The sequence below is a fragment of the Erythrolamprus reginae genome, chromosome Z, assembly GCF_031021105.1.
Source record: "Erythrolamprus reginae isolate rEryReg1 chromosome Z, rEryReg1.hap1, whole genome shotgun sequence".
Taxonomy (NCBI): domain Eukaryota; kingdom Metazoa; phylum Chordata; class Lepidosauria; order Squamata; family Dipsadidae; genus Erythrolamprus; species Erythrolamprus reginae.
In genome coordinates this window covers 82,460,479-82,474,135 of record NC_091963.1, presented here as the reverse complement: position 1 = coordinate 82,474,135, position 13,657 = coordinate 82,460,479, and the positions used below count along the sequence as shown (strand labels likewise).

The window sequence follows — 13,657 nt, the reverse complement described above, 5'->3', positions numbered from 1 at the left end:
TCTGTCCCTCTCTTTCTTTCGCTCTGTCCCTCTTTCTCTCTGTCCCTCTCTTTCTTTCTCTCTGTCCCTCTTTCTTTCTCTCTGTCCCTCTCTTTCTTTCTCTCTCTTATCTCTCCTTCTCTCACTCACTCTTTCTATCTCTCTCTTTCTATCTCTATCTCTCCCTCTTTCTCTCTCCCCCTTTCTCTCTCTCCTCTTCCTTTCTCTCTCTTTCTCTCTCTTTCTCTCTCCCTTCTTTTTTCTCTCTCTCTCTTTCTCTCATGCACCACACCCGCAGCAGAGAGAGAAAGAGAGAGGTAGAGAACGGGCGCGTTACCGGGTGGTGGAGGCGGTGTGGGGCCAGACGCTGGGTGCCGGGGATGCAGGGAGAGGGTGAAGGGGTGGACGTGGCTGCTGCTTCTCAGCTGCAGAGCCGAACGGGGGCGGAGATCAACAGCGGAATCCAGCAGTGGGGCCATGCGGGGCCGCTCATCCAGGCGGGCGTGGACCGGCAAGCCACCCTCCGGTCTCTCTCTTTCTCTCTCTGTTGCTGGCGTGGTGTATGGTTAGGTTAGGTTTATTGGATTTATATGCCGCCCCTCTCCGCAAACTCGGGGCAGCTCACAACAATAATAAAAAACAGTACAGTACATAATACCAAATCCAATGCCCACCCATCTAGTTACAATTTAAAATTAATAAATATATTAATTAATATATAAATATATTAATATATTATGTATAATAGAGAAAGAGAGAGAGCGGAGGGCGGCTTGCCGGTCCACGCCCGCCTGGATGAGCGGCCCCGCATGGCCCCAGCGCCGGACTCCGCCGCTGATCTCTACCCCCGTTCGGCTCTGCAGCTGAGAGGCAGCAGCCACATCCACCCCTTCGCCCTCCCCCCGCGTCCCTGGCACCCAGCGTCTGGGCCCACACCGCCTCCACCACCCGGTAACGCGCCTGATCTCTACCTCTCTCTTTCTTTCTCTGCTGCCGGCGTGGTGCATGAGAGAGAAAGAGAGAGAGCGGAGGGCGGCTTGCTAGTCCATGCCCCCCTGGATGAGCGGCCCTGCATGGCCCCAGCGCCTGCCTCCACCCCGTTCGGCTCTGCAGCTGAGAGGCGCATCCACTCCTTCGCCCTCCCCAGCACCCAGCGTCCGGCCCCATGCCGCCTCCACCTCCCGGTAAAGCGCCCGATTTCTTCCTGCAGGAACGGGTGGTGGGGCGCTGCGAAGGGCTGCGCTTGAAGGCCACCACGGCGCCACAGTCCCAGATTGCTCACTTCTACGACCAGCAAAGCCGGCTGCCCGGGAAAGTGGCGTGCTTTTTAAATGCGACGCTTTCCTGCATCAGCCAGCAAAGCCGGACAGTCGGCTTTGCTGGCTGGAGAAGCGAGCGATCTGGGGCTGCGTAGCTTTGCGCAGGGGGGACAGGGGGACAGGGCGGTGTCAGCAGCGAGGTGTGCTCGCCTTGTGCCGTGGGGGGGAGGCGATGAAGGTCAGGGGTTTTCAAGCAGCCGCCTCCCCCCCCACATACACTTAGCCATGGTGCACTTAGCTGTGACTTTCAGTGGACAGTTTTTCAATTGCCAATCGCCTTTTCATGAATTTCGCGTCCACTCACCGCGGAGGAGGAGGGGAGGAGGAGGTGGAGAGGCAAGGGGGCAGGGAGGAAAGCAGGCCTGCAATTGGCCAATTTCTTTCTCGCCTTTAGGGAGAGGAACTGTTTAGGTTTAGGTTTAGGTTTATTGGATTTATATGCCGCCCCTCTCTGCAAACTCGGGGCGGCTCACAACAATAATAAAAATGGCTCTGCCATAGGGCAGCAACAGTTTCTCTCCCTAAAGGCGGCAAAGGAATGGGCCAATTGCAGGTCCGCTTTCCTCCCCGCCCCCTTGCCTCTCCACCTTCTCCTCACTCAGCAGCCGACCGCGGTGAGTGGACAGGAGATTCAGGAGCTTATTTTATCGACCAGTAAAATCTCGTGAGCTGCCGCGGGCCGGTTAAAAGACCTCGTTGGGCCGCATCCGGCCCGCGGGCCGTAGTTTGGGGACCTCTGATATACATCAATACAACTTAGTAAACTTATGTCAATAAATAAATATCATTAATACTGCTTAATTTCATATCTACTTTAGGTATATGTCATTGATCTCATGCTACCTCCTGTATCTAATTTCATCACCCGGTTTATACAGATTATTTCTTTCTCCAATTAAATGTTAATGCTATTGTTTAATTCCTCTGCTAATTGTCCTCTCTTGCTTAATAAATCAACACCACTGTGCTTCATTCATTTCCTTACTTCCTTACTCATCCTTCATTTTTCTAAACCCTTATTTTCTCATAACTAAATGCCCCTAAAAAATTTCATGATTACTTATTTTCAACAGTAAAATATCAATTCATAGTAAATATTTTATATCTATTATATAACTAATATTTTTACAATAAAGAAGGCAAATATTCTTCAAATTTCATAACTTGAACAGATTCATTATTCATATTCTGTGTCTTCCCCTCTAATGTTTGAAATGTATCATTTTAAATTTATTTCCATATATCCAATTTGTACCAAACTATAATATAATCATATTCCAAGTTATTGCTTCATTATGTAATTAATTACTTTTAAATACAGTGATACCTCATCTTATAAACTTAATTCGTTTCATGACCAGGTTCGTAAGTAGAAAAGTTTGTAAGATGAAACAATGTTTCCTATAGTAATCAATGTAAAAGCAAATAATGCATGCAAACCCATTAGGAAAATCCAAATTTTAAGGCTTAAAAAAAAAGTGGCGGGCGGACAAAGTGAAGGCTAACAGAGTGGAGACAGACTGCGAGGAGAAGCGAGGAATGGAGGTCCTAACGAAGGTTAACGCTGCTCCAAATTGCTCCCAAAATCACCTCTCCAAAAGCTTCCTACGCACTAAATCGCTCCCAAAATCACCTCTGCAAAAGCTTCCTAAGCTTCGTATGAAGAGGTGTGCATAAGACCAGGTATCACTGTACTTATGTTAGATTTAATTCTTAAATGAAATTAATCAATATCAATATTAATTCTCATCATCAACTATTAATCATTCAAAATCCCAAAATTAAATCCATTACTACTGTATTTTTGGTGTATAAGATGCACCTTTTTCCTCCCTAAAAGAGGCTGATTAGGGTGTGTCCTATACTCTAAATGTAGCTTCCCCCCCCCCCCAGCCCTAACTAGCTGCTAATGATCTTCCCAGCTCTTACCTTGCAGGCTCTTTCATTGCTTCTCTCTGTGAGGAATATTTTCTAAGCCCTAAGTCTTTGCAAGCTTTTTTCATTACTCTAACTTGCTCTGAGTAAGTGTCTTTCCAGCTCTAATCAGGTGCTATCAATGTTCCCAGGTCTTATTGGCTTGCAAGCTCTTTCATTGTTACTTTCTGCGAAGAATGTTTTCCAAACCCTGTCCTTGATTTTTTTTCATTCTCTATTTGCTCCAAATGTTTCCTTCCAGCCCTAACTAGGTGCTAACGATGTTCCCAGCTCTTACTAACTTGCAAGCTCTTTCATTGTTTGTGAAGAATGTTTTTCAAGCCCTAAGTCTTTGCAGAGTTTTTTCCCATTGCTCTACTTGCTCTGAATGTTTCTTTCCAGGTGCTAATGATGTTCCCAGCTCTTACTAGCTTGCAAGCTTTTTCATTGTTACTCTCTCAGAATAAGGTTTTTTAAAGCCCTAACCAGGGGATAAAATAATGTGCTGACTAAGGATTCTGGCCAGATGAATACCTGGTAAGCAGATTCTTTTCCCTATTTTCCTCCCCAAAAACTAAGGTGCATCTTATACTCTTCCTCCTCCTCCTCCCGTATTCTGGCTCCCTCCCAGCCTCCAGGCCGTATTCGCCTTCCTCCACCGGCGCCCAGCTCCTCCTCCTCTTCTTGTTTCTTTACAAGATGACAGCCGGGCGGCAGCACGGAGGCTGGGGGCAGCGGGTGTGTGTGGAAGAGGTCCGCAGGAGAACTGGGGGGAGCCATAGCCACCGCCCCATGGAAGGGATCCGGCTGGGAAGCTCCCGAAGGTGGTCTTTGCGCCCCCCCCCCCCAAAGAGCAAGCAGCAGGCTTGGGCTGGGGGTTTTCCCCTGGGGGCAAAGGTGGTGGTTGCAGGGTAGCTTTGCTGCAGGTGGGTGTCTAGGCACCGCAGCTCTCCCCAGTTCTCCCATGGACCTCTTCCACACACCCTGACTCCCCCAGCCTCCATGCTTTTCTTTTGGCTTCTGGATGGACAAGAGGAGCTAAGCAGCTGGAGACCTTAAATGTAAAAGGAATCAATGTAAAAGCACGGAGGCTGGGGGAGTCAGGGTGTGTGGAAGAGCACGCCATCCCCGGGGCTGGGCAGGAGGGCGGTGGTGCCCGCGGAGCGGATCGCAGGACTGAACCCAGCTTTTCATTCTGCACGACAAACGCACTGCCACCCCGGTGTCCTGAGAAACACAGAGCCTTCACGGAAGCGGCAGGGGCTTCAGTGGAGCCCAGAGGTTTCCCGGCAGCTACCTGTCAGCCTAAGCTTTCGTCGCCTGTGAAGACGCCGCAGAACAGAGCAAACAATTCAACAAGGGCTGCTCGCTGTGGGGAGGGAGAGCTTCGCCCTCCACTCTCCTGAAGGCGTTTGCTCTGTTCCATGGTTTCTTTGCAGGCGACGAAAGCTTAGGTTGACAGGTAGCTGCCAGCCAACTGGGCGTCCCTTGGCGGAGCACTGACTTCCTCCGCTAGTGCTCAGAAAGGGTTGAACTGCTCCGTTCCTGGCTTTGTGTAGGTCTCTGGGAAGGGCCGTTTTACCCTTCCGCTCCTGGCTTGGTTCAGCTGTGGCCTCCCTCGCCGGTGGGCTGGCAATGTCTCTGGCCACTTAGCTCCTCCTGGCCAGCCCGAAGACAGAAGTTCCGCCCTTCCCCACACCTGGCTTTGGCCCCTCGCGGGCTTCTGGCAGGAAGGGGCAGTGGACGATGGATGACCGGGGCTCCCACAGACAAATTTTGCTGCCGCTTCCTTGCCTCGCCTCTGTCCCCACTCTGTTCACCTCCACTTCATCCGCCAGCCTCCACGCTTTTCTTTCGGCTTCCGGCTGGACAAGAGGAACTAAGCAGCCAGAAACGTTGCCAGCCCACCGGCGCTTTTACATTGATTCCTTTTACATTGAAGGTCTCCGGCCGCTTAGCTCCTCCCATTCATCCAGAAGCCGAAAGTTCTGCCCTTTGTCCACCAGCCTCCATGTTTTTCTTTCGGCTTTGGGCTGTACAGGAGGAATTAAGCGGCCAGAAACGCTGCCAGCCCACTGCCGTTTTTACATTGATTCCTTTTACATTGAAGGTCTCCGGCCACTTAGCTTCTCTCATCCATCCAGAAGCTGAAAGAAAAACGCGGAGGCTGGGGGAGTTGGGGTGTGTGGAAGAGGTCCATGGGAGAACTGGTGGAGCTGCAGTTGCTAGACACCCGCCTGCAGCAAAGCCACCCCGTGACCACCACCTTTGCAGGGGAAAGACCCCAGCCCACGCCTGCTGCTTGCTTACCTGAAGGGGCGCAAAGCAATGTTCCCTCTAATTTTTTTTCGGTGTGGGCAGAAAAGTATAGTGTCTGAGCGGCAGTCCCCTTGGGACTGGGCAGCATAGAAATAAAAAATAAATAAATAAATAAATAAATAAACAAACAAACAAATAAATAAATAAATAAATAAGAAAAAAAATCCCTTCTTTTTTATTAAAAGAAATTAATAATTTCTTTTCCATTACTATTAAAACTAAAACAACCAGCAAATCCAAAAACATAACTATTAATAAAAACAGGTGAGGGCTGGGGTTTTTTCCCCTCTGTTATTATTTAAGTGCTTTTACCATATGCTTTAAATCAAGAGTCACTTCTCTCTCTGTTTCTCTCTCTTTCCTGTCATTCTCTGCCTCAATCATTTTCTCATTTCTCTTTTTTATCCCCTTTTTTCTATCATTTGTCTCTCTCTCTCTCTTCCTTCCACTCTTCTCTCTCTCTCTTGCTTTCTCTGTCTCTCTCTCTCTTGCTTTCTTCCTCTCTCTCACTCTCTTCCTTCCTCTCATCTCTCTCTCTCTTGCTTTCTCTCTCTTTCTCTCTCTCTCCCCCTCTTGCTCTCTCTCTCTCTTTTTCTCACTTTCTCTCTCTTGTTTTCTTTCTCTCACTCTTTCTCACTCTTGTTCTCTCTCTCTTGCTATCTCTTTCCCCCTCTTTCTCTCTCTCTCTCTTTCTCACTTTCTCTCTATCTTGCTCTGTCGCTCTCTCTCTCGTTCTCTCTTCGTTCTTCTCACAGCGGAGGCCGGCAAAGGTGATTTTCAATGTCGGGCGTGCGGGTGTGCGCACTCCCCATCCCCCTGCCAGCCCGCCCGGAACATTCAAAGTAAGAAAAACCTTCGCCGGAGAAGGTTTTTCTTATTTTGAATGTTCCGAGCAGGCTGGCAGGGGGATGGGGAGCACACGCACCCACGCGCCCGACATTGAAAATCACCTTCGCCGGTCTCCGCTGTGAGAATGCCTGCCCTGCCTCTCCTGCAGCCCCCTCGCTGAGAGCCCGGGGCAAAAGCGCTCTCGGCAAAGGGACTGTGAGAGCGGCAGGGCGGGCGTTCCCGATGCGGGAGGAGCCACGCACCAAGGCAGGAAGCAGAGGAGAAAGAGAGGCGGATCAGGCAGGCAGGCGGGAGGCATCGGTGAGAAGCTAGGGGTGCAGGGGGGCCGGAGGCATGGGGGGCGGGGGCAGGGGCGGCTCCATGTGCGCCCTTGGAAAAGGGTGCGTGGGGGGCATTTGGGGGGCCGCGCATGCAGGTGTGCACAGCTTATGGGGAACAGTGGTGCAAAGGCCACCTTTGGGAGCTTTCCAGCCAGGTCACTTCCATAGGGCGGTGGCCGCGGTTCTCCCCAGTTCTCCTGTGGACCTTTTCCACACACACCCGCTGCCCCCAGCCTCTCTGCCACCACCCAGCATCATCTTGTAAAGAAGCGAGAAGAGGAGGAAGAGCTGGGCACTGGTGGCAGTGGAGGAAGGCGAATGCGGCCCAAAGGCTGGGAGGGAGGCGGAATACTGGAGGAGGAGGAGGAAGAGGAGGTGGAGGGAGGAAGGGAGAGGGGGAGGGAGGGAAGGAGGGAGAGAGTAAAGGAGGGAGGGAGAGGGAGGGAGGGAGGGAGGAAGGAGAGAGAGAGAGAGAGAACTTGACGGAGCTCATCTGAACAAAACCTCCCAGAAGGGAATCCTGATGGGGCAAATGGAATTCCCTGCCTCCTTTTGCTTTCACTGGCAGTCCTGAGGCAAGGAATCCTGGCCGTGGAACAAAGCTCCCTGGCTCTCAGGTCACCCCATTGCCTTAAAGCAGCGAAGCCCCCTCCAGGTCCTCCATGGGGGGGGGGAAGAGCTGCGGTGGAACAAGTAAGAGCAAGCGAGCAAGCAGGCTCCAGGTTCAGGCACGGCTCCCCCCCCCCGCGGAGGACCAGGCAAAAGCGGCAGTGGGGGGCTTCGCTGCTTTAGGGTGACGGGGAGACCCAGGGAGAGCCAGGGAGCCTTGTCTGAGGCAAAGCGCGGGTCCTTGCCATGGCCAGGATTCCCCGCCTCAGGACTGCCGGTGCAAGCAAAAGGAGGCGGGAAATCCTGGCGGGGGCGGCAAGCAAATAGGAAATTCCAGCAGTGACAGTCACAAGGCAGGGGAATCCCTGCTGCAGTAAGATAGCACACGGTAGAGCGCATGCGCAGTAAGAAAGCACACGCCCCTGGCTTGGGTTCGTAAGATGAAAATGGTTCTTAAGACAAGGCAAACAAATAGTAAACCCCGGGTTTGTATCACGAAAAGTTTGTATGACGAGGGGTTCGTAAGACAAGATATCACTGTACTTCATTTTAAATTTATTTCCACAACTCCAATTTTTACCAAACTATAATATAATCATATACCAAGTTATTGCTTCATTATATTATTACTTTTAAATACTTATGTTAAATTTAAATTCTTAAATGAAATTAATCAATATCAATATTAATTCTCATCATCAACTATTAATCATTCAAAACCCCAAATTTCCAAGGGATAAATCAACTCATGCATTACTAATTGTAATTCTTTCCCTCTAGAAATACCAATACAGTGGTACCTCTTCTTACAAACGCCTCTACATATGAACTTTTCAAGATACAAACCGGGCGTTCAAGATTTTTTTGCCTCTTCTAGTGAACTATTTTCATCTTACAAACCTTCGCTTCTCTCTCAGCTGCTGCTGCTGCTGCTGCTCTCCATCCGGCTGCCTTGCCCATCTCCCCCCAACACCCTCGGCCAAGGGCACACCACCATCCACTCCAAAAGCCACACTGAGGCCACCCAGGAACCCTGCTGCCATGACAGGTTGGCGGGGTGGGGGTTTGAGCTGCTGCCAGGATGGGTTGGTGGGGTGGGGCAGGGGTCTGAGTTGCTGCCAGGACAAGTTGGCAAGGCGGGGCCCCAGGCCTCCTGCTGCCTCCCACACACAGCCCGGGTCCTCCGGTGACAGCTTTGCCTCGGCCATTTCTTCTGAGGGTAGCCTGCTGTCTTCTTTCCTGGGTGCAGAGATGACACCTCCCCCACCCCCTCCTCTCTGCTGGGCTCTCACGGCTTTCCTCCCATCCACACCCACCCTCATTCAAAAGAGACGAGGGGAGATTTGACGGAATGCCTGGCAACTTTATTTCAATTCTTCTGTTCCTAAAGATCCCAGGTATTTCTTTCAAAAAGACTAAAAAGCAAATTGTTTCTTCTTACGAACTTTTCTACTTATGAACCTGGTCACGGAATGAATTAAGTTTGTAAGAAGAGGTACCACTGTATATATTTAACAATTTCTAATTCAATCCCTCAAATCGAAAATACAAATTTCTGTATCCACCAATCCAAGCCCTGTTTGCCTATCACTTGTTACACTGAAACACTGAGTGTCTGGCAGCATTTCGTCTGTGATGGGACAACGGCGCACATGCCCACAGAGAGGGCTCTGCCTGCTACCTCTGGCACATGTGCCACAGGTTCGCCACTAGGGCTTTATGCCTACTGAGTGATAACAGATTTTGTCCTACTTTTATTTAAACATGCTGATTATTGGACCTGTTTGCGTTGACTGCAATATCAAACTTAGGGATCCTTGATTTGACTCTCTTCTTCTGTCATCTTTCTTATACTTCACGCCAACCTCTATTAAAATTAACAAATATTTTCAAAATGATGGGAAATGTACTGTACATTAGTTCAATTCAGAGGATATGCTGATAAGAACTATAAATCTCTTTCCATATTCTTAATCTCAAACAAATTATTAAATGTTTTTATATTGCATAATGATTTTCCAAACTTTCTTCAACAGTCCAACTAACAATGTAGGTACATAGCATCCAAGATCCCAGTACACCCCCCCCCCCATTCTCTGTGACTCTTAAATACCAAATACTTGATTTATCAGGAGTTTTAAACCTTGATTCCTGCATATTATGAGTTTTCTGCAGTGTCTATAAAAAAAGTTTTGTTTGAGCCCCATTTGTGCTTTCCAACTGCATTTGTGAGATGGCTATATAAATTGATATAAATGTGGTTACATTATAAAAATACAATGCTTGCTTAAAATAATTTTCAATGTGTGTCTTTATTTTGTTCTTCAAGTATTTTGGATATGCATTATACAGAACAAAGTTACCAAGAAACTGCAGTAAGGAAACTCTTTCTTCATTTGATGGCATTCGTGACCGGGCCTATATCTCTGTGGATGGGGTAAAGCACCATATTGCAATTACTTTCTTGTGGTTATAGCTATGATTACATCTATCTATCTATCTATCTATCTATCTATCTATCTATCTATCTATCTATCTATCTATCTATCTATCTATCTATCTACCTACCTACCTACCTACCTACCTTCCTACCTACCTACCTACCTACCTACCTACCTGTCTATTATCTATTTATCTATCATCTATCTATCTATCATCTATCTATCTATCATCTATTTATTATTATCTGAGGGATTATCCTGCCTCCTGTATGTAATATAATAATAATAATTATACAAAGAGAATGCCAAATAAGTACTGTCTTCTAAGTAAGATCTATTCTCCAGGGTAGGAGGAGTTAGCCTGCAAGTATGGGTTTGACCTTATCCAGGACTGAGTCTAGAAAAATATAAATAGCGCCCCCCCATATTACACCCCCCCCCTCTTCGACTCACTCCTGTGCCTTTACTTCAGTCAAAAGTTCATTCCTACATCTACCTGTCATCTACCTTTACCAACCTTACTCATAAGTTCTTTCCCCCTGCTAGCTTCCCCAACACCAATCTGGCCTATAGTTGTATTGAGGCACACTTGGGATTTTGAATTCCAGCTGTCGCTCGCAATTCCAACCAAAGGCCCACACATTTCTTACTGCCAGATGCCAGCTGCGAGGTAGGGGAAAGTGAGATGAGGCCTGGCTTGGAGAAGATTTGCCTCACAATGCAGAGTGATAAGTTGGGCAAGCCTTAGTTTCGGGAGCTATGACCACTACTTGGGATAGGGCCCTCAGCACTGCTCGTGGGGTTTAGGACATTTAGCCTCCACCAGTTGGATGAAGCTCTTTCCTCCGCAGCAGCTGATCGGCCGCTGCCTTTACTCCCTCGCCCAAAGGCCCCTAGCTCTTGGCCCCAGCCCTTTGGCCACAAAAATCCAAATTCAGCCACAGCCTTTTGGCCACATGGGACACTTCACCACCATCCAATCAGAACGGTTGTTACAAAATGCTACTTTTGGAAGGAAAGAATGGGACAGTTTGCTCTCTCATACACAAACACACACATTGAACGATAGAGATGGAAGGGACCTCAGTGGCCATCTAGTCTGACCCCCTTCTCATTCAGGAGACTTACAGAATGATAGAGAGGGAAGGGACCTTGGTGGCCATCTAGTCTGACCTGACCCACCTTCTCATTCAGGAGACTTACAGAATTATAGCGAGAAAAGGGAACTCAGTGGCCATGTAGTCTGACCCCCTTCTCATTCAGGAGACTTACAGAATGATAGAGAGGAAAGGGAACTCAGTGGCCATCTACTCTGACCCCTTCTCATTCAGGAGACTTACAGAATGATAGAGAGGGAAGGGTCCTTGGTGGCTATCTAGTCTGACCCACTTTCTCATTCAGGGGACTTACAGAATGATAGAGAGGAAAGGGAACTCAGTGGCCATCTAGTCTGACCCACTTTCTCATTCAGGGGACTTACAGAATGATAGAGAGGGAAGGGACCTCGGTGGCCATCTAGTCTGACCCACTTTCTCATTCAGGGGACTTACAGAATGATAGAGAGGGAAGGGAACTCAGTGGCCATCTAGTCTGACCCCTCTTGTCATTCAGGAGACTCGCAGAATGATAGAGAGGGAAGGGGCCTCGGTGGCCATCTAGTCTGACCCCCTTCTCATTCAGGAGACTTACAGAATGATAGAGAGGGGAGGGACCTCACTGGCCATCTAGTCTGACCCCCCGTTCTCATTCAGCAGTCTTACAGAGTGATAGAGAGGGAAGGGAAATCGGTGGCCATCTAGTCTGTCCTGACCCCCCTTCTCATTCAGGAGTCTTCCAGAGTGATAGAGAGAGAAGGGACCTCGGTGGCCATCTAGTCTGACCTGACCCACCTTTTCATTCAGGAGACTTACAGAGTGATAGAGAGGGAAGGGGCCTCGGTGGCCATCTAGTCTGACCCCTCTTCTCAGTCAGGAGACTTACAGAATGATAGAAAGGGAAGGGAACTCAGTGGCCATCTAGTCTGACCCTCTTCTCATTCAGGAAACTTACAGAATGATAGAGAGGAAAGGGACCTCAGTGGCCATCTAGTTTAAGCCCCCTTCTCATTCAGGAGACTTACAGAATGATAGAGAGAGAAGGGACCTCGGTGGCCATCTAGTCTGACCCTCCTTTTCATTCAGGAGACTTACAGAGTGATAGAGAGGGAAGGGACCTCGGTGGCCACTAGTCTGACCCCCTTCTCGGCTAATGATCTCTCCCTGTTTGCAGAGAGAGAGAGAGAGGTCCGTTAATGCTGTGGGCATCTAGACAATCCCATGCTCTTTTCACCCCCTCCTCTGTCCATGTGGACAGTCCACAAAGTGGGGGGGGGAAAGAATGTTGGAAGGGACCCTGAAGAAAAAGAGAGAGAGAGACAAATACAAAGGGAGTTTTAGAGAGGAACATGTAGCAGTGTGTTCCCCCAGCCAATGTTCCTTTCGCATCTGCCTCAAGGCATCGTAAAAATTCCACAGATAATCATGACAAGCAGGTCATAAATTGGCTTCAGACAGCAACCAGCCTTCACTTCTGTCATTTGCTAATATAATCCTACCTATCCCTCTCTCCCACCCACCCATCTTTTGTGAGGACCAATCTGATTGGCTTCCCAAATTAGCTTGTTGTGAGGCATGGAGTTCCACCAGCCAATTTAGCACCCCAGAAATTTGACCAGGAGACCAATTCTCCTGCTTGTGAAGAGGGCTGGACTAGATGGCCTCTGAGGTACCATCCATCTCTATGACTCTGTGTCAGTTTCCTGCTTGAGGAGGGGTCCTGAGTAGAATTGGTATGTGTGGGTGTGTGTTTGTGGGTTTGAAAGAGCTCCCAATGCCCCCTCCCCATCCCACTTCTGGGGACCCTTAAGACGAATGAAGGAGGGGTGAAAAGAGTCATGGGTCCCCAAAGTGGGGGGGGGCAGGGGGCTTTGTGGGGAAAAAAATGGGAAGGCTAATGATCCTTTCCTTTTTGCAGAGAGAGAGAGGTCTGTTCATACTCTGGGCATCTAGACGATCCCATGCCTTCTTCTCCGTTCATGTGTAGAGTCCCCAAAGTGTGTGGGGGGCTTTGGGAGCTCTTTCACACACACACACACACACACACACACACACACACACACACTCAGCAGCAATGAACTTTTGTTTTCAACAAAGCTAAACTCCAATGCTTATCCCATCAATAGATATGGAATCAAAATCACCAAGTACAGAATTTAGTTATAAAAAAAGGAGCATGTGGTAAGCTGTTCCTATATCTCCTTGAAATGCTAATTGTTTTAGGAAACTCCTGTTTCTTTGGTGTGATATATGGTAAAGGGGTCATGAGGTCTATTGCCCCAACTAAATGTGACCCAGTATGCCAATTTGTAGAATGATAACTCCTATATTTTTCTCATTCTTTTGTTAATTCCTGTGTCTTTGAAGATGAGGAGCTTTTTCACACACACAAACACACATACACACACACAGACATGTTTGTCTTTAGGTTGCACTCACTCGTTCTGGTGTTTTGGGAAATGTACAACATTAACACTTGATTTCAAATGGAAGCAATGAACACTCACACTTCGGAATGAGTTTGTCAGAAGTGAGGGTAGGCGGCCACTCCTGCTCTCCATCTATACACAGTTAACAAGAGTTGGAAGGGACCTTGGAGAGTCCACAAAGTATTGGGGGGGGGGGAAGACTTGGGGTCTAATGATCCTCACAAAAGATGGGTGGGTGGGAGAGAGAGATAGGTAGGATTCTATTAGCAAACGACAGAAGCGAAGGCTGGTTGCTGTCTGGGGCCCCTTTATGACCTGCTTGTCATGATTATCTGTGGAATTTTTACGATGCCTCGTGGCAGATGCGAAAGGAATATTGGCTGG

At 48.5% G+C, this 13,657-nt stretch overlaps 1 protein-coding gene across 4 annotated transcripts in view; it reads left to right on the top strand.

The window, feature by feature from the left end:
• Window positions 1–13,657, top strand: part of GLB1 (galactosidase beta 1) — a 304,228-nt gene that overhangs the window by 248,471 nt on the left and 42,100 nt on the right. For all 4 annotated transcript variants that reach the window (XM_070727400.1, XM_070727399.1, XM_070727401.1 and 1 more), the window contains one exon: window positions 9,639–9,746. In XM_070727400.1, the coding sequence (XP_070583501.1) occupies window positions 9,639–9,746 (108 nt within the window). The remainder of the gene's footprint in view (window positions 1–9,638; window positions 9,747–13,657) is intronic.